The following is a 23,664-nucleotide window of genomic DNA, read 5'->3' as shown; positions in this document are numbered from 1 at the left end:
CTGGTTTCTTTCCCTGTATACTCTGTTCCCACGTACTGCCCTCTCCAAATCTCTCAGGAATTTACTCAGGTAAATGTTACTAGGGAGTGTCTAAAAAGAAAGAAATCACAGCTTATTTTCACATGACTTATGTGTGTGTGTGTGTGTGTGTGTGTGTATCTTTGTGTTTGTATGTAGGCAGGTGCATTCCACAGTAGGTATATGGAGGTCAGAGGGCAACCTGCTGGAGTGGGTCCCAGGATCAAACTGGGGTCTTTGGCTTTGGTGGCAGGCCTCAAACCCAGGACAAATGGAGGAGGTGCCTATTTAACATATCGAAGTGGACCTGGCCACCAGGTTCTCTCTGCATCCCTCTCCCTGCATCTAGGTTCTCTTGGATGGGGCACCCTTCTGTACCCTGAGTTCTCCCACCCAGGGGGGCTTGCTGCCTTTCCCTACTAACCCAATCCTTTTGGTTCCCTGCCCTCTGTGTACCTTTGTCCCTCCTGGCTGCAGCACTCCCTTCCCCTCCCCCTCTCCTAAATGGGCTAGCTCAGGGTCATGTCCACTCTGAACTCTCAGAGAGGTTCCTGCCTCTGGCCATGCTCTCCCACACGTCTAGAACTAACCCTCTCCATACCTAGGAGCTGTCACATTCCTTTCTTTTCCTTTCTATTTCTTTTATTCATCCATTTAGCAGCTGAGACATATCACTGGCTACACAATTTAATTTTTACCACGACATGACCGATGGTTGGAAACAGCTCTCTGAGGAATCACTGTATTCTCAAAGCATAGCCAAGGTTCCTCTGGTGGGGTGGTCAGTGCAGTCACATACACAGGACGCACAGGCAGAGCTGAGGGTAGCTCTTAACCACATACAAGCCCTGTACTAAGCTTTTGCCCTGTGGTTTTTCAGACTTTTTAAATTGTAAATTGGAAGCTACATTTTGAGGGCTTTTTGTTTGTTTGTTTGATTGATTGATTGATTGATTGATTAAATGAAAACTGTATACATTAACAGACACAATATATACTATACACAGGAACTAAGTGAACTCCTGAGGTCAGAAAGCACAACAGCAGGTGGTTCCTGCCTTGCTACTGCAGCAGGGGCATGGGAACGCTGAGGCTTGAAGACAGACTGGAAAAGCTCGAGCCTGTGTCTAGAACGGGGTGGGATGTTCTCCGATTTCCCATGATGCCCTCTGCCTTCTTTCTATCACTGGGCTGGGTGGACGCTTAGGGCTGGGATAGAGGGGAGGGCGGTGGTCAGGGAAGGATTCTAGATTTTTCTTTTTCAGTAACTAGAATGCAATTAGACCTAAGTAAATTCCAAGTGAAGGAGACCAAAAATTTCGTATCCTTAAAAAAAAAAATTTTTTTTTCTTTCTCGGAGACTGTCTGCTTTTCCAGATCGTCTCGGGACGCTCCTTCTTCGGCCCTGTCCCGAAGATTTCCTGATGACAAAGTAAAAGCTTCAAGGAAGCCTCCAGATAGAAATTCAGAATGTCCCAGAATTCCCTCCCGAGAAGCATCTGCTGTGGAGTGGGACCCTGGATCCGAGTCACCAGGATATGACTTGGCCACCAACTTTCTCCTACTTTTAAACCACGGCCGAGGGGTTTCCAATCATCTGCAGATCAAGACTCTTGAACAATAAACATAGCTCAGGACCCAATGGGAACACAGCTGATCAGCAAAATGTTTATTATTGGGCTAGCAGGATATAACAGTGTGTGGGGGAGCGTCTGGTTGGGTTTGGGCCAACTTTGCATGAGTCCCCTACCTCCACTGACTTCCCTCTATTGCTGGGCGCTCTTGCTTGGTCCTTATGAGGAGTGGGGGTGGGGCCAGGGAACGCAAAGCGAAGAAATAACCTGGGTTGGATTTTCCACCCCCTTTACAGGAAGTCCGGGCAGTTTGCTTGATCGGTTGTTGTTATTTTTTCGATGTCGATGTCATTAGAAGTAAGGATATCTTTTAGGTAGGTTATTGTTTCTGGAGGGAGGTAAGGATTTCTTCCCAGGATCCACACATAATCCACGTGGAAGAGCCAGAAGAAGGTGGTGCAGGAGTACACGAGGGCATAGTGCTCATAATCGGTGGCCAGGATCCAGTAGGGTGCCGGCGGCATCACTGAGAACCAGAAAGAACCGCATGAGGAAGAACCAGGGCAAGGGAAGCCTCCTCTCCAGGGCTCTGGGGACCCAATCTCTAAATCGAGGCTGAAACATGGGGGCCGTGAAGGCACTAAGCACCCCTTCCCCCCACCCTTCAGCTTCAACCTTCAGGTGGTTGGCTTCTTTTTAGAAAGTTTTTGCACATGAGTGCGTGTGTGTGCAAGCACACAAGTGCTGGGCACAGTGGTACATGCCATGGTATATGCATATGTGTGGAGGTCAGGTGGGTTCTAGGGTTCAAACTCGAGTCCTTAGACTGGAAGGGCAAGTGCTTTATCCACAGAGCCATGGCACCTTTTACTCTTGAGATGGAACCTCACCCTATAGCTCCGGTTGACCTGTGACTAGCATTCTTCCTACCTTAGTCTCCCCGGTGTTGGGATTACAGGTCTGTCTCACAGCGTTTGGTATTGAAAACCCAGAACAAACCTCCTGGACGATCATAGTGTGTGTCAATAGCCAAGACCCATTTTTATGCCCTCCTCTTTAACAGCAACACAGAAGAGGTGCAGCGGATGGCTGGTGATTCACACGCCTCCTTGGGCTGACTGAGTGCACCAGCACCAATGTGCACAGAGAATGCTTGTGTGGAGAATGCATAGCAAGGGGCTGGGGTCCACCATTCAACAGCCAGCCGGTGTGAAGAAGCAGAGGCTGGTGTGTTTGAGTGTTTCCTCCTCTGCAATCTCAGCAAACCACTGAGCTTTAAGAATGAGGTGTGGTAAAGATGGTGGTGGTTCACACTCTTAATCCCAGCACCCGGGAGGTAAAGGCAGGCAGATCTCTATGAGTTCAAGGCCAGCCAAGGCTACACAGAGAAACCCTGACTTGAGACAACAGCCCTCCAAAAAGATGAGGTAAGTCTTGCAAGCTTTTCTTTTATTGTCTTTCTTTTCCTTCCTTCCTTTCTTCTTGATTTGTTTACTTATGATATGCTTGACTGACAGAAGAGAGGGCATCAGATCCATGTGGTTGCTGGGAATTGAACTCAGGACCTCAGGAAGAGCAGTCAGTGCTCTTAACCACTGAACCATCTCTCCAGTCTGAGGACTACAAGCTTTTCCTACCAGAGGGTTCACAAAGGCCCAGTGACCGGCATCTGTAGATGGAAGGGGCCTCCACCAAGACTCTTCCTACCTTTGAGCCTCTTTTTATAAGATATGAAAGTAGAGGGATGCTGAGGAGGTGGACAGAGGTCTGGATGGATAGTTGGTGCTGACTTGGCATTTCACACTTGGGGTCCTTACATGTGACACACACATATGCGCACACACACCCATGGGGATATCATCGTGTGTCCACGGTCTGTGAAGTTAGTCACTCTGCATTTGAGTTTTGGGAAAATGTGTCTCCCGCCTCTTTGGCAGCATCAAAGGGTCTTAAATCCACGCAGGCATAAACATTCTATCTTTCTCACATAGTGTCTGTCTCTCGAGGATAAGCTTACCCAGCGTTTCCTCTTACCACAGACAACTTCCGCATCTCTCTCTATTGGAAAGTATTGCCATTGCTCCCGTGTGTGTGGAAACTAGGGTGCAAACTCCATTTGGGGGCCTCCTGAATTGCATCCTGTACTGGAGGTTCCTTCCTGTGTGCTAGACATTTCTGTGGGCATCTCCCATGCCATCCTCTCTATTTGGAACATTCATCTTTCCCATAACCTCCCAAATATCCTAGAAGGTCCCCCACAACCACTTATTAGAGTTATCTTGGAAGGAGAGCCCCTCATTTGAGGAACTGCCTCTATTAGATTGGCCTGTGGGACATTCTCTTGATTAATAATGAATGTGGCATGCTCAGCCCACCGTGGGTGGTGTTAGCCTTGGCAGGTGGTCCTGAGTTATATAAAAAACATCAAGCTGAATGAGTTACAGGGAGTAAGCCAGTAATCGGTGTCCCTGCATGATCTTGACTTCCGTTTCCGCCCTGGCTTCCCTCAGTGATGGATGATAACCTGTAAACTGAACAACCCCACCCTCCATAGCAACAGAAAGCAACCTACAACACCCTGTATTCCAAATGAGCCTCTTGGTCCTCAACTTTCCCAACAAACAGCTTCTGCCTCTAGTCCCAGGGATCCTTCAGTAGCCTGTGCATATAATACTTCACTTGGTGAAGGTACAGCCTTGGTTGCCATGGAGACCGCAGAATCGAAAGGCTGATAAAACTAAGTCTTATCACCTTCACTCCCATCCCCACTCCTTTCCCATCCATATCATGCGAGTTCAGAGAGTCAGGCTCCAATGAGCTCAGCGTCTATGCATCTTACTCAGATTTCCTGCAACCCAACGTCCTTGTTTGTAAAAATGAGGAGGGAAACAAACACCACAGGGCCCCTGACACTGCACGGAGCACGTCTAGTCTGGTTTCTGAAATGCTGGGCAGCTCGTTCAGCTGAAGGTATTTGCTCACAGCTGCATGTGCAGGAAGAACGGCTTTACCCTTGCAGCATTCCTTTCTCAGTTTATAAGAACTTGTCTCTGCTCTACTCTAGGGACTTGACTGGCAGGGAGTTGGGGTCTGGGGATAGAAGCAGGGAGATGTTGGCAGGAAGGGGAAGGATGGTGCTTTCTTTTGCAGGGACTGAGTGACTTTAGTGTCTACCCTGTAGGTAGGGAGAGGGACTCTAAGCATTTCTAGCATGAGAAAACCTCACAGGTCTGAGTTGAATTCTCCGATATATCTACAATGCAAAAATTATTTTCTCCGCTGCCTGCATGCATCCCTAAGGTCGCCCAGAACTCACTGGCAGGCAGAGTGCAGCGGAGTCAGGCCTCTGAAGTGCCTTCACTCTTGTCTCTCACCCGTAAGCTTTTGCACAGGCCAATTGTTCTCTTAATATCTAGTAGTTTGGGAGCTTCTGTTTCCCAGGCTTTTCTGTGAGCCTTGTCTGCTGAAATGCCAATAAGTTTCCTGCTTTCTCCTCAGTGTTCACATCGTTGTCAGGCTCTGTCTTGCCTGTCATTGCATCCCTGTGCATCCTAGTGCCTAGCCCAGGGAAGAGCACACAGTAGGTGCACAGAAAATAATTGTGCATGGAGTTGAACCTTGGTGACAGGACTCAGATGTGTTTGGGCCCAGGGTTCCTGCTTCCCACCTGCATGTCTCCCTCCCCCAAGGCTTCCTGAAGGAGGTGGATACTTACACGCAGAGAACTGGACCTCCAGCTTGGCTGGCTCTGAGACGTTGCTCTGTTTGGCTTCACCTGTAATTTGGTTCACGGTTCCATCAGGACTTCAGTGAGTGAAAAAAAAAAAGAGAAAAGAAACAAGAAAAGGAAGGGAAGGGAATGAAAAAGAGGTATGGAAAAGACATGATATACAACTAATTAAAAACAAAAGATCGATGAAATTTGAGCTTTGTATCCTAAGAGTTTCAGTGGCCGGCCTGGTGGTGTCTGCTGTGGGCGGTTCTTCCCACTGTGACCAAGACTCAACTGGGAAAAGATCACATCAGTGGACAAGAAGCAGCCACGGCAATGCTCAGGACCCTGGTTCTATGCTAGACCCTTGCATTTCAACACTGTTTTTGGGACTGTCTGCCATTTGCCTTCTGGTATTTCTTATTCCTAGGCTTCAAAGAGAGGGAATAAAGAGGAATGGGAAAATTCACAAAACACCCCTCCCCCCTCCATCTCTTTACACAAAGGAGGAACTAGGTCACTGGAAGCAATGCAGAGCCATCTTCCCATCCCCCCCCCCCCCCCCCCGTGTCCCACTTAGGGGCCTGAGTTCTAACCCCTCCTCCAGTTTGGATAATGTCCAAGTGAATGTGGGAGATTCTGAGGCAGAACAGGTTGGCACAGAGGCAATGAAGCGACCCAGCCACTGGTTCTAAGAGAAAAATTGGGAAGAACCACGGATTTTATCATTGATATCCCTATAGCTAACTTTGGCAGAACTGTTTGTTCATAGCGGCATATTAAATGGTGGCCTATCTTAGGTGTGCTGGTCTTAGTACTAAGGGTGTTCTCTGACCCTTCACAAGGATCTGGTCCATTTCCAGCTAACTGGCAAAGATTCCACTTTTAGATCTCAAGCCTGGGACAAAAGGCTAAGGTGCTGAACTGACTGGTTTTGTGTCAACTTGACACAAGCTGGAGTTATCACAGAGAAAGAAGCCTCCGTTGAGGAAATGCCTCCATGAGATCCAGCTGTAAGGCATTTTATCAACTAGTGATCAAGGATGGGAGGGTCCAGCCCATTGTGGGTGGTGACATCCCTGGGCTGGTGTCCTGGATTCTATAAGAAAGCAGGCTGAGCAAGCCAGGAGAAGCAAGCCAGTAAGTAACATCCCTCCATGGCTTCTGCATCAGCTCCTGCTTCCTGGCCTGCTTGAGCTCCAGTCCTTATTTCCTTTGGTGATGAACAGCAATGTGGAAGTGTAAGCTGAATAAACCCTTTGCTCCCCAACTTGCTTCTTGGTCATGATGTCTGTGTAGGAATAGAAACCCTGACTAAGATAGGTTAGCGTGATTGTGACTGGCGGTGAGGAAATGCTATAAAATCCAGTTCCTTAGCAGCAGGTAAGGGAGGCTAGGGTAGGTACTCTCATATTCCTAATTGCATTGTCTGTCACCATGTAGGGCCAGGCACTATGCCCTGCTGTCTCTGTGGAAGATGGTCTGTTTCCATCCACAAATGGTAACTTAGCAACAAGCTAGGTTCTTTTCCTCAGCACTATCATTTGTGTCTTGTTCCAAAATAGTTGTCAAAACACCAGTCTCTGACTATAAATGCACAATGTGTCATGGTGAAATGCATGGGTATTTTCTTTTGAATATTATTTCATTACATTTATTCCGTGTGTGTGTGTGTGTGTGTGTGTGTGTGTGTGTGTGTGTGTGTGTGTGCCTGCCTACTCCTATCATGTGTGCAGGTCGGTGGCTAACTTGTGAGAATCTGCTTGGTGACAGGTCATCTACGCCCTGAGCCACCTCACCGGCTCCCACCTGTGTTTTCAGAAAATGAGAGTTCAGCCATAAAAAGGTCATGTTTAACTAACTCGCCAAACACTGTTGCAAGAGCTTTTACCTCACTTGATACACAGTTGGCCTCAGGGATGCTAGCTCTATTGCTACTGGCTACAGAACATCATAGCTAACCTAAGAGCACATTCTTATATCTGATGAAACCAGGCAGCCAAGTACCCAAGCCTGATTCCTCCTCACTTCCAGCTCCTGGCCAGACCGCTTGGGTCCTAAATTCTTGAGCACAGGCTGAGAGAATTCCCCAGTTTCCGCTCCTTGGATGGATATCATGGGTTCAGGATCTCATGGGACATAATATTTCATTGAAAACAGGTCATTACTGCCAGGCATTGGTGGCACATGCATTTCATCCCAGAACTCAGGAAGCAGAGGCAGGTGTATCTCCGAATTCAGGGCCAGCCTGGTCTACAGAGGGAGGGAGTCCCAGTAAAACCAGGGCTACACAGAGAAATCCTGTCTTGAAAAACTAAAATAAAATAAAATAAAGCAAAATAAAAATTACAGCTCTCCTGCCTGCTCCGATCTGGATAAATGTTCTCCAGAGGACATGGTAAAGGTTTGATCCCTGGGTGGTACTGTTATGGTCCACAGGAGATGAGAAAGATGTTAGGATCACTGGGAATGAGCCTTCAAAGAAGATTGTGGGAGCCTATTCTCTTCCTGTTTCTCTTTCCTCCCTCTTGGGATGTTTTGTTTTTAACCTCCCACCTTCATCAGAGGTCCTTTGATTCCAGATAGGGACTTCCTGAATTTAAGTGTGAATGAACCTTATTTCTGGATTCCATAGTGAGGAGAGGCTGACGACTAATATAAGGCCTGTAAAATTCCTGGGAGATTCCTGGCAAAAACAAGTCAATTCCTGCCTTCAGCCCTTCCTGCAGCCCTTCCCTGGGGCTCCAGATGCATGCTGGGAGTCAGCTCTGTACTCTGGCCCACAGTGGGGTTGGTGGATGGTGTGAGGGCACCCAGCATTTCTGTGAGCCTAGTACTTCTGAGCACGGAGTACAGTTGTTTTCTTGGAGTTGACGACCATCCTTGGATGTTGTAGCTAACGGAAAGAACAGCTCTTCACCCGCAGCCCATTTTCACTTGTTCCCTCGCCTGGGCTTGAATCTAGGCTTCCTCCTGTATCAGTTATAAGGCCCTGGAGCAAGCTGCTTAACTTCTGTTTCTATATGGATGGGCACTTTCCACCCACAATAATAGTATCTACTTTTGCTACATCATGGGGATTAAGTAAATACATTTTCAGAGTATGGGGGTGGTGAGTGCCTGGCATATAGGAAATATTTATTTAGATGTATTTGGTGCTGCAACCTTTGTTGGTAGACACTAAGCAAGTAGGACCTCATCCGGGGTCTCATCATGTCTGTTCCCCAGAGTGCAAAGATGTGGTGTTCAGTGAGCTTAGAGACAGAAGTACCAACTTCTAGAAGAGATCCTACTGACATGAGCTAGAGAGTTCATGTCTCTGTTCAGATACGTGATGCTTGCCTAGCACAAAAAGAAGGTGTCTGGGGCTGGAGATGTGTCTCAGTTGGTAGAGACTTGCTTAACATGCAAAAGGCTCTGGATTCAATCATCAGTACAGAACAAACTAGGCTCGGTGGTGCACATTTGTAATCCCAGCACCGAGGAGGAGCAAATTCCAGGACCTTGGCTATATAGTAGGTCGGAAGCCAGCCTGGGCTGTGCAGGATCCTTTGTCAAAAGAAAAGACACAGCAAACAGAGGGAATGGGGGTTCCTAACAGGGAAGTGAGACAAATCACCATGGGACAGGGTGAGCACCCAGTTCACAGATGTGTTCAACAACACTTGACAGCCCCTGTGAGTAAGTGGACAGAATGGGTTTCTCTCTCCATTTAGAGACCAGACAAAGTAGCCTAATGTCCTTTGCTACGAGAGCCTCCATCTTGGAATGAGAGCAGGGGCACTGACTGGTACTCTCTCCCCACTGGCTGTTGCCTCTCTCTGTGTCTGGTATTCAGCAGGTGCTCAGTGGTGGTTAAAGGCGAAAGCACATGCTTCCGGACCATCCTGCCTAGCTTGAGTAGTACGCATGCGCACGCTCTCCGTGACCCTGCCTGGCGGAGCACAGATCGAGGTCATCCCAGGCAGGCCAGCGGAGTCACTCACCTCAGCTCCTTGTTTAGCACTTTGATGTTTCCATTCTCCATCAGCGAGTAGTTGGCTTGAATGCAGTTTCCTTTCTCAAAGCTCGCTGGGCTCTTCTCGATTTCGTACCACCTTCCAAGATACTGCACAGACAAGAAGCAGAGGCAAAACCCAAGGGCTCTCTGGGGACCTGCTGACTCGTCCCCATTGTTGCCTTAGAAGCAGAGCCCTTTGCAGGGGAAACTAGGCCAAATGGACTGCATCCTTCCCAGCCAACTGGGCAAGATACTGTTTCAAACGGGAATAAATGATTCGGATGTGCGGGCAATGGTTGTATGCCACGTTCTATTCCTAAAGGGCTCTTTATTTGGATATGTTCTCAGAGTTCTCTTTAGTCAGAACTCGTGTGAAATTCCAGCCTCTGTGAAAAGAAAAGATTGTCCGGTTGATGGAAAATACCTTTTACCTCCAACAGCTGGTACTTCTACAGGGCATCTTGAATTTTGTGTAACTCGGACATGCTGACTGTGGGGCACTTCTGCTTGGAGTTGGTTACTGTACCAATTTATAACCTTCTGCAGAGGACAGTTTGGTAATATTGAGAGACTAAAAATATACGTTATTTTAGCCCAGCAATTTAACTTCTGGGAATGTCCTCCTGTTGTAAAGAAATGACGTGTAAGTATGAGGTTTTTTGGTTGCAGGTCTGTCTATAACAGTAAGAGGCAGGAAACAGTCTAGAGAGGGGCTGGAGAAATAAACTATCCTCTCTGATGACATTTACACACCTCTGGTTAAGCAGTTATATGCAATGATCTCCAAGGCTATCTAAAGAATAAAGAACAATCATAGTGTTGGATTGGGGGTAGGAGGGCTGTGTCTGTCTTGGACTCTGCTGTTTGCCTTTGGATCCCCTTTTTTTCTAGTTGAGCTGTCTTGTCTGGCCTCAGTGGGTGCACTGGCTGGTTTTGTATGTCAACTTGACACAAGCTGGAATTATCACAGAGAAAGGAACCTCAGTTGAGGAAATGCCTCCCTGAGATCCAGCTGTAAGGCATTTTATCAACTAGTGATCAAGGGGGGGAGGGCCCAGACCATTGTGGGTGGTGCCATCCCTGGGCTGGTAGACCTGGGTTCTATAAGAAAGCAGGCTGAGCGAGCCAGGGGAAGCAAGCCAGTAAGTAACATCCCTCCATGGCCTCTGCATCAGCTCCTGCTTCCTGACCTGCTTGAGTTCCAGTCCTGACTTCCCTTGGTGATGAACAGCAATGTGGAAGTGTAAGCTGAATAAACCCTTTCCTCCCCAACTTGCTTCTTGGTCATGATGTCTGTGTAGGAATGGAGACCCTGACTGAGACAGTGGGAGAGCATGCACTCAGTCCTAATGAGATTTGATGTGCCAGGGGAGGTTGTTTTGGTGGTGGTGGGGTGCTCCCCTCCTCTAAGAAGGGGAGGGGGAAATAAAAGAAAGAAGGTGGGACTGGGTAGAGAGAAGGGAGAGGGAGTGTGATTAGGATAGAAAGTAAATAATAAATTAAAAAATAAATAACTAAAAAAGAGTAAAGAGCAAAGAGCGGGTTTGATGTGAGGTATGTGCTTAAGCTGCCGTTGGCATGACAGCAGTGAAAAGCTTATTGTATGGGTCTCTGTGCTGCTCTGATGAGCTGCAAGCTTTATCTGGCATAGATTAATTCATTTACGGTTTTATAAGTCAGACTTTGATCCTAATGTTATGAGGCTAAAACTGAAATTCGGGCTTCCTCCCTTTCCTGAGGCTCTGAGGGAGACTGGGTGTCTCTGTTTCCCTGTGTTACATATAACACCTGCTTTCTGGACTCAAGTCCCATGTTTGAGATCATCTAATGCCGAGCAGACCCTTGACAGCACCTCCACAGCACCTTTAAGACTCACTTGTTCACCAAACCTCTCTGTCTCTGACCACAGCAAGGAAAGAGTTTCTGCTTTTAGCATTTCTAAAAATATGGTTAAATCGGGTCTGGAAAACCAGGTTAATCCAGCCATCTCAGGTCACCGCTCTAGACTCCCTCCATTCCTTGGAAGGTAGTATGTTCACAGGTTAGAAAACAGGCCATGAACATCTGGGAGCTTTTATTTTGGCTACCACAGTCTTATACGTATTTGTTTATATGTGTATACATTGTCTTAAAAAAGACATACAATATGTTGTTTTTGCTGGCTGCTCCTGGGATAGGAAACTGAGTAGACTAAAGGAAATGTCACTGAATGCTCCACTGGACCTTTGGGGTTTGGGCTTTGTCCTCCCCCCTCCCCCACACTCTCCGTAGTGCTAGCGATGGAACAAAGACTGGGCAGAAATGCTATCACTGAGCTATCTATACATCTTTTCTCACCATCAGCATTTTAAACTACCTGAGTGTATTTGTCTAGTCAAAATATTAATTATAGTTGTTTTACAGGTTTGAAAATCTGTCACCCAACCGAGCAAGTAAAGTGTGCATTCACCTCCAAACCCCCAGAAGCATCCTGAAAACCAAGTGACAATACCATTGCCATCACATGACCACTTGAGCACATACCCACATCTTGGATCATCCTTTGGCCATCCTTTCAGTAAACTCCAACAGTTACTTAAAAACCACTGAAATTTAGCAGAGGCCTCTAATCCCAGAACCTGGCATGTGCACAAAGCAGGAAAATCAGGAATTCAAGGTCAGCATTAGATACATAGAGAGTTCAAGGTCAGCCTGGGTTACAGTGAGAACCTGTCTCAGAAGGAAACAAAACAGAACACTAACAAAAAAACAAAAACAAAAAAACCCCAAATCCATTAAATGTGACTTTCATTGAAAGTACCAAAGAATGAGGCTAAAAGGTTTCATAAGTATGCTCAGAAACAAAAATCCATCTTATAATATGTTTGAAAGAGTTCTTGACTATTCAAATGGCCTTAGTGACCCACAGTTAAGAGCAAGGAAGTGTGACTTTCCAGAAACAAGGGAACTCAGAAGTTAGAGGTCGACCTGCTCTGTTTCCTCTCAGTTCCGTGTTCCTTTGTAAACCCTTCTCAGTGAAGTTTCTATACAAGGGCAACTCACTGTCTAAAGAAGAAAACTGGAAAAGAGGCAAAGTCATTCTTATTTGGAGATGATATATTCCTCCGTGTAGAAAGTCCCAAGGGACTGGTTGAGAGGCTTTGAACTTGTTCTCTTGCCTTCACTTGCCCTCATCCAATAGTAGAGATGTGTCTGGCCATGCTTAGTTTATTTGGTAACAGAAATCAAACTTGATTTTGTGTACAATATGCAAGCATTCTACCAACTAAACTATAACTTCAGCCTTCCTAAGGGATCTTAAACACACACACATACACATACACACAATTGAAAAAATGTTATACAAATTTAAAAGATTCAAGAGCAATATACAAGGATATTTCTATGCATGTGATAAAAAAATCTGCCAATGAAATTAAGAAAATTCCATTAATAATAACATAAAAAGAAAAAAAATATTTAGTAATAAATTTGTCTCAAGACATGTAGGAACTTATATTTTTGAAAACTACAAAATATTGTTAAGACAAGAAGGCACACAGGAAGTAAATAGGTAGCTTCTGTTTATGGACAAGAAGGGTCAAAGTGGTCATATTCTTCAAATGTTTCTTTATATTCACTGCAGAAATGGGCAAACATCATAAAATCTATAGGAAAATACAAGGGACACAGACAGAAAAAAGCTGGAGGAATCCTACATTTTGATTCAAAACTGTGGTGGTTTGAATAAAATAACTAAATTAAATAATAGAAGCACTATTAAGAGGTGTGGCCTTGTTGGAGGAAGAGTGTCACTGTGGGGGTGGGCTTTGATCCCTCCTCCTAGCTGCCTGGAAGTAGTCTTCTCCTGGCTGCCTTCGGAACAAGATATTAAACTCTCAGCTCCTCCAGCACCCTGCCTGTCTGGATGCTGCCATGCTTCCCACCATGATGATAACAGACTGAACCTCTGAAACTGTAAGCCAGCCCCAATTAAATGTTTGCCTTTATAAGAGTTGCCTTGGTCATGCTGTCTCTTCGCAGCAATGGAAACCCTAACTTAGATAAAAACTTGGAACAAATTTTAATCAAAAGTGAAGACATATAGATAGAATAGAATTGAGATTTAGACAAATAAAACCTCATCTACATGACCAATTGATTTTCACTGTGGATATTAAGACTATCATCAGACAACTGGCCTTTTAAACAAATGGCCAACAACTGGAAAGTCCCATTAAATGAAGTTGGATCCTTCTAGGACACAATTTTTAACTTAAAATAAACCAAAGGCTTCAGTGTGGGAGCTTATGTTAGAAAACTGAGAACAGAGAGGGGTAAATCATTTTCGTCTTGGATTAGGCTCTGAATCTCTAGATATGAGACTGAGTGTTACCTGCTACACTAATGAGATACTCATCAGATGTTGAGTATGTGGGTATCAAATTAAAAGATAAAGCACCCATTTTCTTAAAGGCAGAGATTTGAATGGAAGAGTTACACATGTTTCATAAGTATGAGAAAAGACACTCGATTCAGCCATTAGGAGATTATGTCATTTAACAACACCATGAAGCTCGAAATAAAAGAAAATATGGTACTGCTGGAGGAAATGCAGAGAAATTAGAGTCAGGGGATGTTTGTGAGACTTTGGAGTGATGTGACTCTTCTAACAAAACTTGTCAAAAATTAAACATGGTTGTGGGAGTGGCTCAGCAGTGGGGAGCACTGACTGCTCTTCCAGGGGTCCTGAGTTCAATTCCCAGCAACCATCTGGTGACTCACAACCATCTGTAGTGGGATCTGATTCCCACTTCTGACATGCATGAAGACAGACTCTTGAAAACATTGCCTTCAGCCACAAAAGGCTAATGTTGTGTATTCCATAGACAAATTCATATGGACAGAAAGTAAAATATTGGATCAGAGTCCAGGCCATCCTTAGCCATGGAGCTGCCAGGTTCTGACATCTAATATCTGTCCCTTTTTTGCTGCCACCTTTGCCTGGTTCCAGGAAGAAGAAGCCTTTATCGGGAGCTGGTTATACTGTAGGTAACAAGAAAGCGCGCCTGGGGGACTTCTGGGTTTTCCCAGGTCCTGTCTTGAGTTCTCTGTATTGAATCCTATGTGCATGTTCTAACTGAGCCACCTGAGGGACACCCAGCTTCTGTCTCTGTAGGACAAGAGTAGTGAATCGGCCACAGTTAACGCCCCTACCCACATCCCCTAACCTCACCCTCACCTCCCCATAGCCTGTGGAGTGTTCTGGTTTGGAGGTAAAGCTCCCCTTGTTTGGTTCTGATGTAACCAGAGCTCAGATGTGGGAAGTGATTGGATTCTAAGGGCTCTGACCTAATCAATAGATTAATTCCTTGATAGATTCACAATATGATGTATTTGGAGGTGGTGAAATTGGGAGGGTGTAGTTAGGGAAAGCAGGCCAGTGAAAACATGCCTGGGAGAGGTGTATCTTGTGCACGATCTCTTTTCTCCCTCTGCACGCACTGGCTGTCTTAAGCTAAGCTGCCTGCCTTCTGTGCCGCACATCCTAAGATGTTCTGCATCCTCATATGCCTATGGGCCATATAAACTGTGGACTGAAACCAGGAGCTGGAATAGATATTCCCTCTTTCAAATTGTCTCTTTTAGGCATTTGTCACAGCGGCGAAAAGTCTGAGCAATGCAGATGGAGAGACTGTTAGTGGGTTTGTGGTTTCTTCTTGAGATAATAAAAATGTTCTAAAATTGATTTAATGGTGGTTGCATAACAGTGAATATATTAAAAATCCTTGAAATAAAATCCTTTTGAACAAGCCAGTGATATAATATATAAACTAATCTTAACAGTTTTTTTTTTTTTAATTCTGTTTTAGGGCTGGAGAGATGGCTCTGCAGTTGAGAGTGTTTGATGCTCTTGAAGAGGGCTGGAGTTGGAGTCCCTGAATACACACTGGACAGCTCACAGCTCTACCTGTGACCGCAGCTCTGGGAGACCCAACGCTCTTCCCCCCCGGGCACCTGGGCGCCTATGCACATGCGCACACAGACACACACTGAAGAAAATAATCTTTTAAAGATATTCTCCTTCAGTTCTCAAAGAACTTCTTTACGTGGAGATACCAGTTATAATTTCCAAGATATTTTGGAATGTTTACTCCTAAACTAAAATCTAAATTGAATTCTCCATCTTGAAGTTTTTGTTTGTTTAGTTGGTTGATTTTTTTTTTTTTTTTTTGCTTGTTTGTTTGTGGTTTTTTATGTTTACTCAACTAAAGGGAATCCTTAAAACCTTAATAAGGAATGTCAGTGCAGGCCTTAGTGTGTGGCTTCTCCTTCCTCACCTGGGGCACTGCCTGCCCTCTTTTCCCACCCTTCTCTTAGAGTCTCTAAGCTCTCTCTTCCCTGCTCTGCCTAACCCACTCTCTAACATCCCCTACACCCACTCTGAGCTCCAAAGACTGATCATTTCAGTGTTTTTCAAACCAACTGTGCCGCCTCCTAAAAGCGATTAAAAACTTTTTAATTTTTTTAATTAAAAAAGAGGGGGCCTAGGATCAGAGTCCAGGTCATCCCTAGCTGTAGAGCTGCTGAGTTCTGACATCTGATATCTGACCCTTTCTGTTGCTGCCTTTGCCTGATTCCAGGATGAAGAAGCTTTCATGAGGGGCTAGTTATATTGTAGCACCCCTGGGGGACTTCTGGCTTTTCCTAGGTCCTGTCTTGAATTCTCTGTATTGATAGGAAGCCTAGTTTTGAGCTCTGTGTGCATGTTTTAGCTGTGACACCTAAGGAGCTTCTGTCTCTGTAGGACAATGGTAGTGAATCAGTCACAGTTAACGCCCTTCCCCACATCCCCCCTTACCCTCACCTCCCCATAGCTATGGGGACCATTCCTATACACTGACAGCTCTTACCATCCTGTGCCCTCCCCTACCAGGGCCATGGGAGCACCTGTTGGCATCCATCTACGGGACAAGTTGAGGTACCAAAGACTTCCCTTATCCTCTTTCTAGCCTCAGAGAGTGCTTTAGGGAAAACCCAAAAATAAGATAAATGCTTTCCCTGCCGGGAGCAACGGTTTCTGAGCTCACAAATAGCACTAGGGCAGCTTGGCCATTTTAAAAACCCAGGGTTGTCTTTTCAAGGGAAAAGATGTATAACCTGTTTTCCGCCCGGAAGGCTGGTAATGGAGGTGGCTGATGGCCCAGGTAGCCCTGTGTTATCTGTAGAGCCAAGCTATACCTAGCTTCTTCCAAGCTCCTACAACCAGGATCAGGGTGATTAATAGTATAGATGACCTGTATGCTCTCTGTATGACCTGGACCACACCAGATCCTCCCCTAGGCCCATGATAACACATGTAGCCTAGCTGTAGAACCCACCTTCAAGGAAGAAGTAGCATGTGCTTTGAGAGAGTTTCAACGTTTTTATGCCTCCGTGTGCCCAGGCGATTGTGTTACACCAGAACCCCCTCCCCCCAAATTAAGTATCTAAATATGCCTAAAATAAACTGTCCAATGTCAGGTGTTTGAACGAGCTATGCTGGCTGCACTGAATTGGATTTCCTTCTCAGCTCATGCAGCTGCCCCTGATGTCTGCAGAGACCCCCAACACTTCCCCAAGTGGGAAGAGATTTGCTCTGAAGATTAAAAAAAGAATAACATGAACCTCCCGGCATGTTCGAAACAAAAGGGAAGTCTGAGTTACCACACCTTTTTCACATCAAAATTCTCTTGCACCGGAGGAGATGGGCATTTCCCAAGATGGAAGCGTTGTCCTTCGGCTGTGGTGAAGAGACCTGCTGCCAGTGTGACCAGGAGCAACAGCATGGTCACCATCTTCCGGTTGGGTGGCTGCAGGAAAGGCCTGGGGAGAAACAATGCAAGTGTAGGTGTCTCACAGTGACGGAGTCTTTGTGGACTAGGTCTTTCCGTCAGTGTTCTCCTCGCCACTGAGACGATGCATCCCGCAGCTGCTGCCAGCCTGGCTGTCCGGCGGCAGTAAGGCCTTGGTATTTCATTTAGAACATCTCTTGTTGGGTTAGCTTCCTTCATGGATCCACACCCTCCCCTGCCCCACTGCGTATCTCTCCAGGGTGGGAACCCTGTCTGACTCTCCTCAGAATCATCCCTTGGAAATGCCAGGCTCAGCAGGGACTTGTTTCTGAAATAAAAATAGTATGCATACAGGGAATGGGCACCAAAGACTCAAAAGGTTTGCAGATGGAAAAACAGAGCCCGCATCCAAATCATGCACAACATTAAGTGACCTGTAAGATTTATAAGGAAATGCTTCCCAGAGCCTCATGTTTTGTTCCTTGCCAACGTCTTGCTGGGCTGTCCTACCAACCTGAGCTCAGTCTGAGAACCTTAACAAGGAGCAGCAGTTGGGGGTTGGGGGGAGAGGGGGAGACCCCAGCATTACACCCATGGAGTTCCACATCTGGCTCTGTCACCTACTAAGTGTAACTGTACAAAGTAGGCTGTTTCTTCTTGGCCTATAAAGTAGAACTAAGAGTCATGCCTATCTCACGAATCTTTGTAAAAACAAAACAGGCTGAAATAAAGCCAGGGGTGGTAGCAAAGGGAGCTACTAGGGAGGCTTAGGAAGGACAATTCTGGATTCCCCCAATTCATGACCAGCTCCAGTAAAAGCTGACACACACACACACCCAATAAAAGAGAGAGAAAGTGGGATTATTCAGAGGAGTACCTGACACCAGGCTCAAAAAATGTTAGGTTTTGTTTATTTTATTTATTTAACTTTTTTGAAATAGCATCCCATTAGTCCTGGCTAGACAACATGCTTTGTAGACTAGGGTGGTCTTGAACTCACAGAGATCTTCTGTCTCTGCCTCCCATGTGCTAGGAACTAAAGACACAAGCTACTTTGCCTAGCTAAGTATTCGCATTGCTATTATAAGAAGTAGAACTAGGGCTGTATTTCCCAAATGTTTTTCCCATTTGCTGATAGTGTTTTTCTTAGAGGACGTGCATTTAACCAGAGAGGAGCTATCAGCTCATGTGTGTGGGTCCTCTGATGGCCACAACTCTGGAGGGGGGAGGGGGAATGAGATGGCGGTCAGTCAGGCTATGGATGGAGACTTTGTGCTTCTCTCTGCCTCTCTCTCTCTGACTTGCCTTCCCTCTGTTCCCTTTTTGTGACTCCTTGCCTCTCACTGCACACGAGCTATTTCCAGCTCGCTGCCTTTCCCTCTGTGATGACTGAGTCAATGCAAGCAAGACGTTCTCAGATCTGAGCATTTAAAAGGATGTGTCATAACAGGAACAATTATAACCACTTTATTACGAGTCTCTGAACCTCCAAATAACTTTACTAATCAATAGCCTTTTCTTCTGAAGGTTTTGTTGCCTGGTTTTCAAAAAGAACAGTTACGTAAGGAGCGAGAGCTGCCAGCAGGGGCGGGTTGGGGATGGGGGGCGGGGGGTTGCCAAGGTTCTCTGGAGCAAATCTGGGTTGGGACCACCATCTTGAGTCCTGGAGGTCTATCAACAACACCCATCTTTTGACATTTCAGAGGGTGGTATGTTTGTAGAAGCCCAGCCTAAACTGATAAAAACTTTGGACCCATTTTTAAGGGCTCCTGGAATCCCCATAGCTCTACCTAACAGGCCTGAACCAATGGCCTTTCCCACACACTGAACTTTAAATTGTGGTTCCACTCTACTGTATGCACACTCTACTGCATTTCAGAAATAGGCATGACCTCAGCCCCTGCCCCAGCTCCTGCCAGATGTGCAGCTGAGGAAACTGAGGCCTGGAAGAGACCAGGACTATGGCAGGGCTAGCTCTCCACCCAGAGCCTCTATGACATGTTCCTGTGGGCGCCCGGATTTGTGCCTATGAGACCCAATGAGCTCTGTCTCACCACGTACCAGCAATTACCAGTCAGCCCATGTCTTACTCTGACAAATGTCTCATTACAAGATGTTCTCTTGTGGACTGAAACATACCCTTGAATTCTGAGGGAAGATTCAGAACAAGGCTGACTCCCCTTGACACCGTCCGGTTGTTTTGAGTTTTCTTCCTATAGCTAAAAGTCCTGGAGAGGAGAGAAGTGGATAACATCACATTCTCCATGATCTGTCCATTTGGATTCATTTAACACAGTCAGAACATGCTATTGATGTTCATATATAACTCTGGGGAAAATGCATGCTTTATGATGCATAATTTCCTGTCTTCTGATATCACAGGAAGATCATCAAGGTGAATTTTCTTTTTGAAATAAGTATAATTTTAACAACTACCAAATAAAAATAAGGTAATTCTTCCAAGACTGGTGCATCCTGGACCAGGCAGTGATTGTGGGCACACTGAGGGTCAGGCACACTGAGCTTCTTGGGAAGCACCGGTCTGGGTACCCACTATGTGCTCTGCATCGAAGCCACCTGTGCTGAAATCGACCCTGTTCTCTGTCATGATCAGTTTGCTCAGCGTCAGCCCAGGTCTGCAGGAGCACGGGTGTCCCTTTAGCCACAGTCCCTAATCTCAAGAAGCTCTCCAACATCAAGTAGATGTCACATGGCAAAATAAAAAGGTTGCACAGGTAAATGGATCTTAAAAGCAAACAAACACATGTAGCTTTGAATGAACAGGAGCCATATTTTTTTTTTTTTAATTTCTTTTCTTCCCCTCTACATAGTCCCCTGTCCTAATAACTTTAGGCTGTCCTACAGTTTGTGATCTCTGCTTCCCCAGGGCTAGGGCTGAACCATTACACCGCTATGCCCAGCAAACTGCACATGCTAAACAAAATCGTTTCGTGTCCAGCCATTCAGTACTCTGCTCACACAAATAATCCCAGTTCTCAGTTGGCCACACTAGAAAGCTCACCTGGTGCTGTCTCACCACACAGGCAACGTTCTCATGGTCTCCTTTTTGATAGGGGGAGGGTGTGGAGCAGAGGCAGCAGCCGGACAAGCACAGGTTCAGCCACCTTTCCACCTCCTCACCTGAAAACAGGTGCCAGTAGCACTTACCCGGAAAGTCTGAGGGAAATGAGCTGGAGCCAGTGGAAGCCCTCAGTGGGTGCTCACAGAGAGTTTGTAAGGGACAGGAGGGCAGTGGGAAACAGGGCGGCCTCTGCTTTAACCACCATTTATCCTAACTGCAAGCTCAAACTATGAACATACCTCTCGGATCAGACGCAGGCAGTATCCACCCAGAATCCTCCAAGTGCTGTGCCTGGCTTCTCCCAAGTCATTTATAGGCTCCTACCAGACCATTGCTCTTTGATAGCCAGGCACGTCACACCCCCCACAGCTCCGGGAGGCTGGCCTCAAAGCTGAGCTCTGTATGAGGCACAAAGATGGGATGCTGTGTCTGTCCCCTCCCTTAATTGCCTTCACAGCTGCTCCCAAAGGAAGAAACAATGACTTATTGTTTGTATGGGTGAGAGAGAGAAAGACAAAGTTGCATTTTTCGTTCAAAACATCTTTTTCCCCCCTTTGTGGATTTTTCTACTTATTTTTTTTTTCTCTCAGAATGAGCTCCTAAGTTCCAGCAAGATGGGCTGAACTATGTTTCCAAACATCTGGTATTTATTTATTTAGTTTTTCATTTTTGGGTAAATGAAAAACCAACAGTTTCATTTCCTAGAGTGGAACAGGAACACTGCACACCCATGGAGCCCCGGGCAGGAATGTGGGGATCCGAATTATGAGATCCAGGGTGGGTCCCTACTCCAGTGAGCTTCAGTCTCCACTGTGAAGTAAAGACAGACATTATGGTCTTCACTAGAAAGGGGCACGAAAGGGACACAGCGGTTCTGTACCAGGTGGGGTCAATACCGGGAGCATCCAAGCATCTTCTGCAGTCCCTCTCTGCACCGTTTGCAACACACCCACCTCCGTCACACGGTTTGTACAAATTGACAGCGGGGACTTCTGGTTCAGTCACATTAGGGCATTCTGCAGGTACCCCCAGATGATGGAAACCAATGAGCAGACAGTCGTTTCTAATAGCTCCCCTGTACTGTGGGCTGCCAAATGAATGAATCGAAGAGGGAGGCTGAGCAGCCCAGCTTAAGTCACACAGCTTAGCTGCTAACTGTCTACATTCATACTCAGATCTTCAGCCTCAAAGGTGCCTGTAGAGCAATGGAGCAGCCTCTGCTTTTAATGTTCAGCTGATAGGGCAGCTGCACGCTCCACGAGGACCTTCCCTTCCCGCATATCTACAATTTTATAATAATCTTCAGCCAAATGGTGCTAGGGACAAATCTTACTATAGATGGGTGGCAGTAGAGGAAGGAAGAGCTCAGGAATTGGACAAACCCACAGGGTTCTACACACTGTTCAGACCTCCTGAGACCTCAGGGGCGAGGCACTTAGTGGTTTCTGTGTGGATGCATCCAGGTGAGATATGTCTAACCTCTGTTCTGATGGTCCTTAGTGTTCACATCCAGAGACTTGAATCTGTGACATGGAGGAGTGAAGCTCAGGAGGCCTCTTGGCTGTTTTTTTTTTGTCTGAGAAGGGCACAGGGCTATGAAACAAGGCAAGAGGTCTACCTATGTCAGATAGTGTGCCTCAGGCCTTGGCTATGCTCCCTTCCTGTACCTGGTTCCAGGTGTACCCTCCTCCACGTTAGCATCCTGTGGCCAGATCATAGTTTTTAATTCAGGAAGAGAAGCCAGGACCAAGCAAGGCAGATATGAGAAAGGAAGCTAGAGGAGGGTCCTACCAGCCTGGGGACCATCCAACCCCTTGGATCTTCTTGGGTCACAGCTCAGCTGACATCAGTCAGTACCAGGAGACCCCTGGCTACTCCCTGCCTCCCACACTACCAGCCTCCACCAAGCCCCAGGGCCTCCTGGGCAGCAGCAGGACTCACAGGTTGCCACCTCTCACTGTGTGTCCTCACCACAGGGAAGGAGAGACAGAGAACCAGTGTTCTCAGGGAGGGAGGAAGGCAGGAGGCTCAGGACACAGAGGGAACACATCCTGGATGTAGGACATGGGCTGGGGGCTATTTTCAGATGAGGCTGTTCATCCTGAATCAGGATAGGATGAACACAGGTTCTCTTCTGTGCTCTGATGGGAACAATGTGAACTGTGCTGCCCAACATGTGGTTATGAAATCCAAAGAAGCCAAGAAGCATGTGCTCCCCAAGGCAGGCTTTGGAGCCTTTACAGAGTCCAAACAATTCCTAGTGAACTATAGTAACCCAGACCCAGGCAAAGGAGACAGCCACCTCGAAGTGCATCCTGCCCTCGAAGCTTGTTTTGATTCAAGAAGAATTTCCTCTGTGTGTTGTTTTCAGGGTCTGTTCTCAAGGGCTAGCCCGTCACTCAGCCAAGTGGACACTGGTGACTAGGAGGGCTGTCTTCCAACATCAGATTACTGGTTTAGAAAAGAACATTGCCTGATTTTTTCCTGACAATTTAATTACCTGATTCAAGTGGTTTGCTGAACCTTCCAAGAAACTGCCCTACTGTGTTTACATTCTCTCCCTTTTCCCTCCTTCCCTCCATGCTCCTTTGTGTGTGTGTGTGTGTGTGTGTGTGTGTGTGTGTATGAGAGAGAGCGAGAAATCTGTTGTGTATGTGTGTGTGTGTATAAGAAAGATGTGTGTAATGTGTGACTATTAGTGTGTTTGATGTATTGGGTGCAGATGAGTATTGTGTGTGTTGTATTATGCATGGTGTGTGTTATATGTGTGGTGTGTGTGATGTGTATGGTTTGTGTATGTGTTCGTGGTGTTTGTATATATGTGGTGTGTGTGTCTCTATGTGTGTGGGGTGTATATGTATATTGTGTGTTGTATGTATTTGGTATCTGTGTGTTGTATATATATATGTATGTGTTGTATGTGTGTGTTGTATATGTGTATGGTGTGTGTTATATGTTTATAGTGTACCTGTATGTGGTGTATGTATATGGTGTGTGTGTGTGTGTGTGTGTGTGTGTGTGTTGGAAAGCCCACTGATCAGCTGAAATCCTGCAACACCCGTTCTATGATGTGCCCATCCCTTCCTTCCTCCTACCATGTCCCTGTCCCTTCCTCATGCCGTGACCTTTCTTAGATGTAACGTTTCTTTAAAATGCCTTCCCGGTCTTTCAAAAACAACACTCATGCCACTTGCACCACATCCTTATTAGACCCTCACCTGACACTGTAATGGATTCATGTTTTCTTGCTTACTGCGTCCCCCTGACAAACAGTGTGCTCTGAAAGTATGGGGCATTTATCTCCTTGGCCCATGGCTACACAGCACATAGTGGGTGCTTCATAAAATGTCCTTGAATGGCTACTACCCCAAGATTTCAATGTACATTCAAAGACATAAAACAAAGAACTAGAGGCAATATTCTAGAAGCTTCTATTATAACTAATTTGTCAGAAAAGCACTAAC

General features: G+C 46.2%; 1 protein-coding gene across 3 annotated transcripts; it reads right to left on the bottom strand.

The window, feature by feature from the left end:
- Positions 1-1,672: 1,672 nt before the first annotated feature.
- APOD (apolipoprotein D) lies at positions 1,673-20,492 on the bottom strand. 3 transcript variants are annotated; one of them, XM_080919282.1, is made up of 6 exons: positions 20,440-20,492; positions 19,258-19,346; positions 16,996-17,149; positions 9,291-9,412; positions 5,308-5,396; positions 1,673-2,118 (listed from the first exon to the last, which is right to left on the bottom strand). In XM_080919282.1, the coding sequence occupies exons 3-6, from the start codon at positions 17,119-17,121 to the stop codon at positions 1,883-1,885; spliced, it is 573 nt and encodes a 190-aa protein (XP_080775408.1). In that variant the 5' UTR covers positions 17,122-17,149; positions 19,258-19,346; positions 20,440-20,492; the 3' UTR covers positions 1,673-1,882. The 3 variants fall into 3 exon arrangements, with proteins under 3 accessions (XP_080775408.1, XP_080775409.1, XP_080775410.1); XM_080919283.1 differs by lacking the exon at positions 20,440-20,492 and adding an exon at positions 20,141-20,257; XM_080919284.1 differs by lacking the exon at positions 19,258-19,346 and having other exon boundaries at positions 20,440-20,480.
- Between the last annotated feature and the right edge of the window lie 3,172 nt (positions 20,493-23,664).

Source organism: Micromys minutus (genome assembly GCF_963924665.1).
Source record: "Micromys minutus genome assembly, chromosome: 7".
NCBI lineage: Eukaryota > Metazoa > Chordata > Mammalia > Rodentia > Muridae > Micromys > Micromys minutus.
This window is presented reverse-complemented; position numbering and strand designations above follow the sequence as displayed.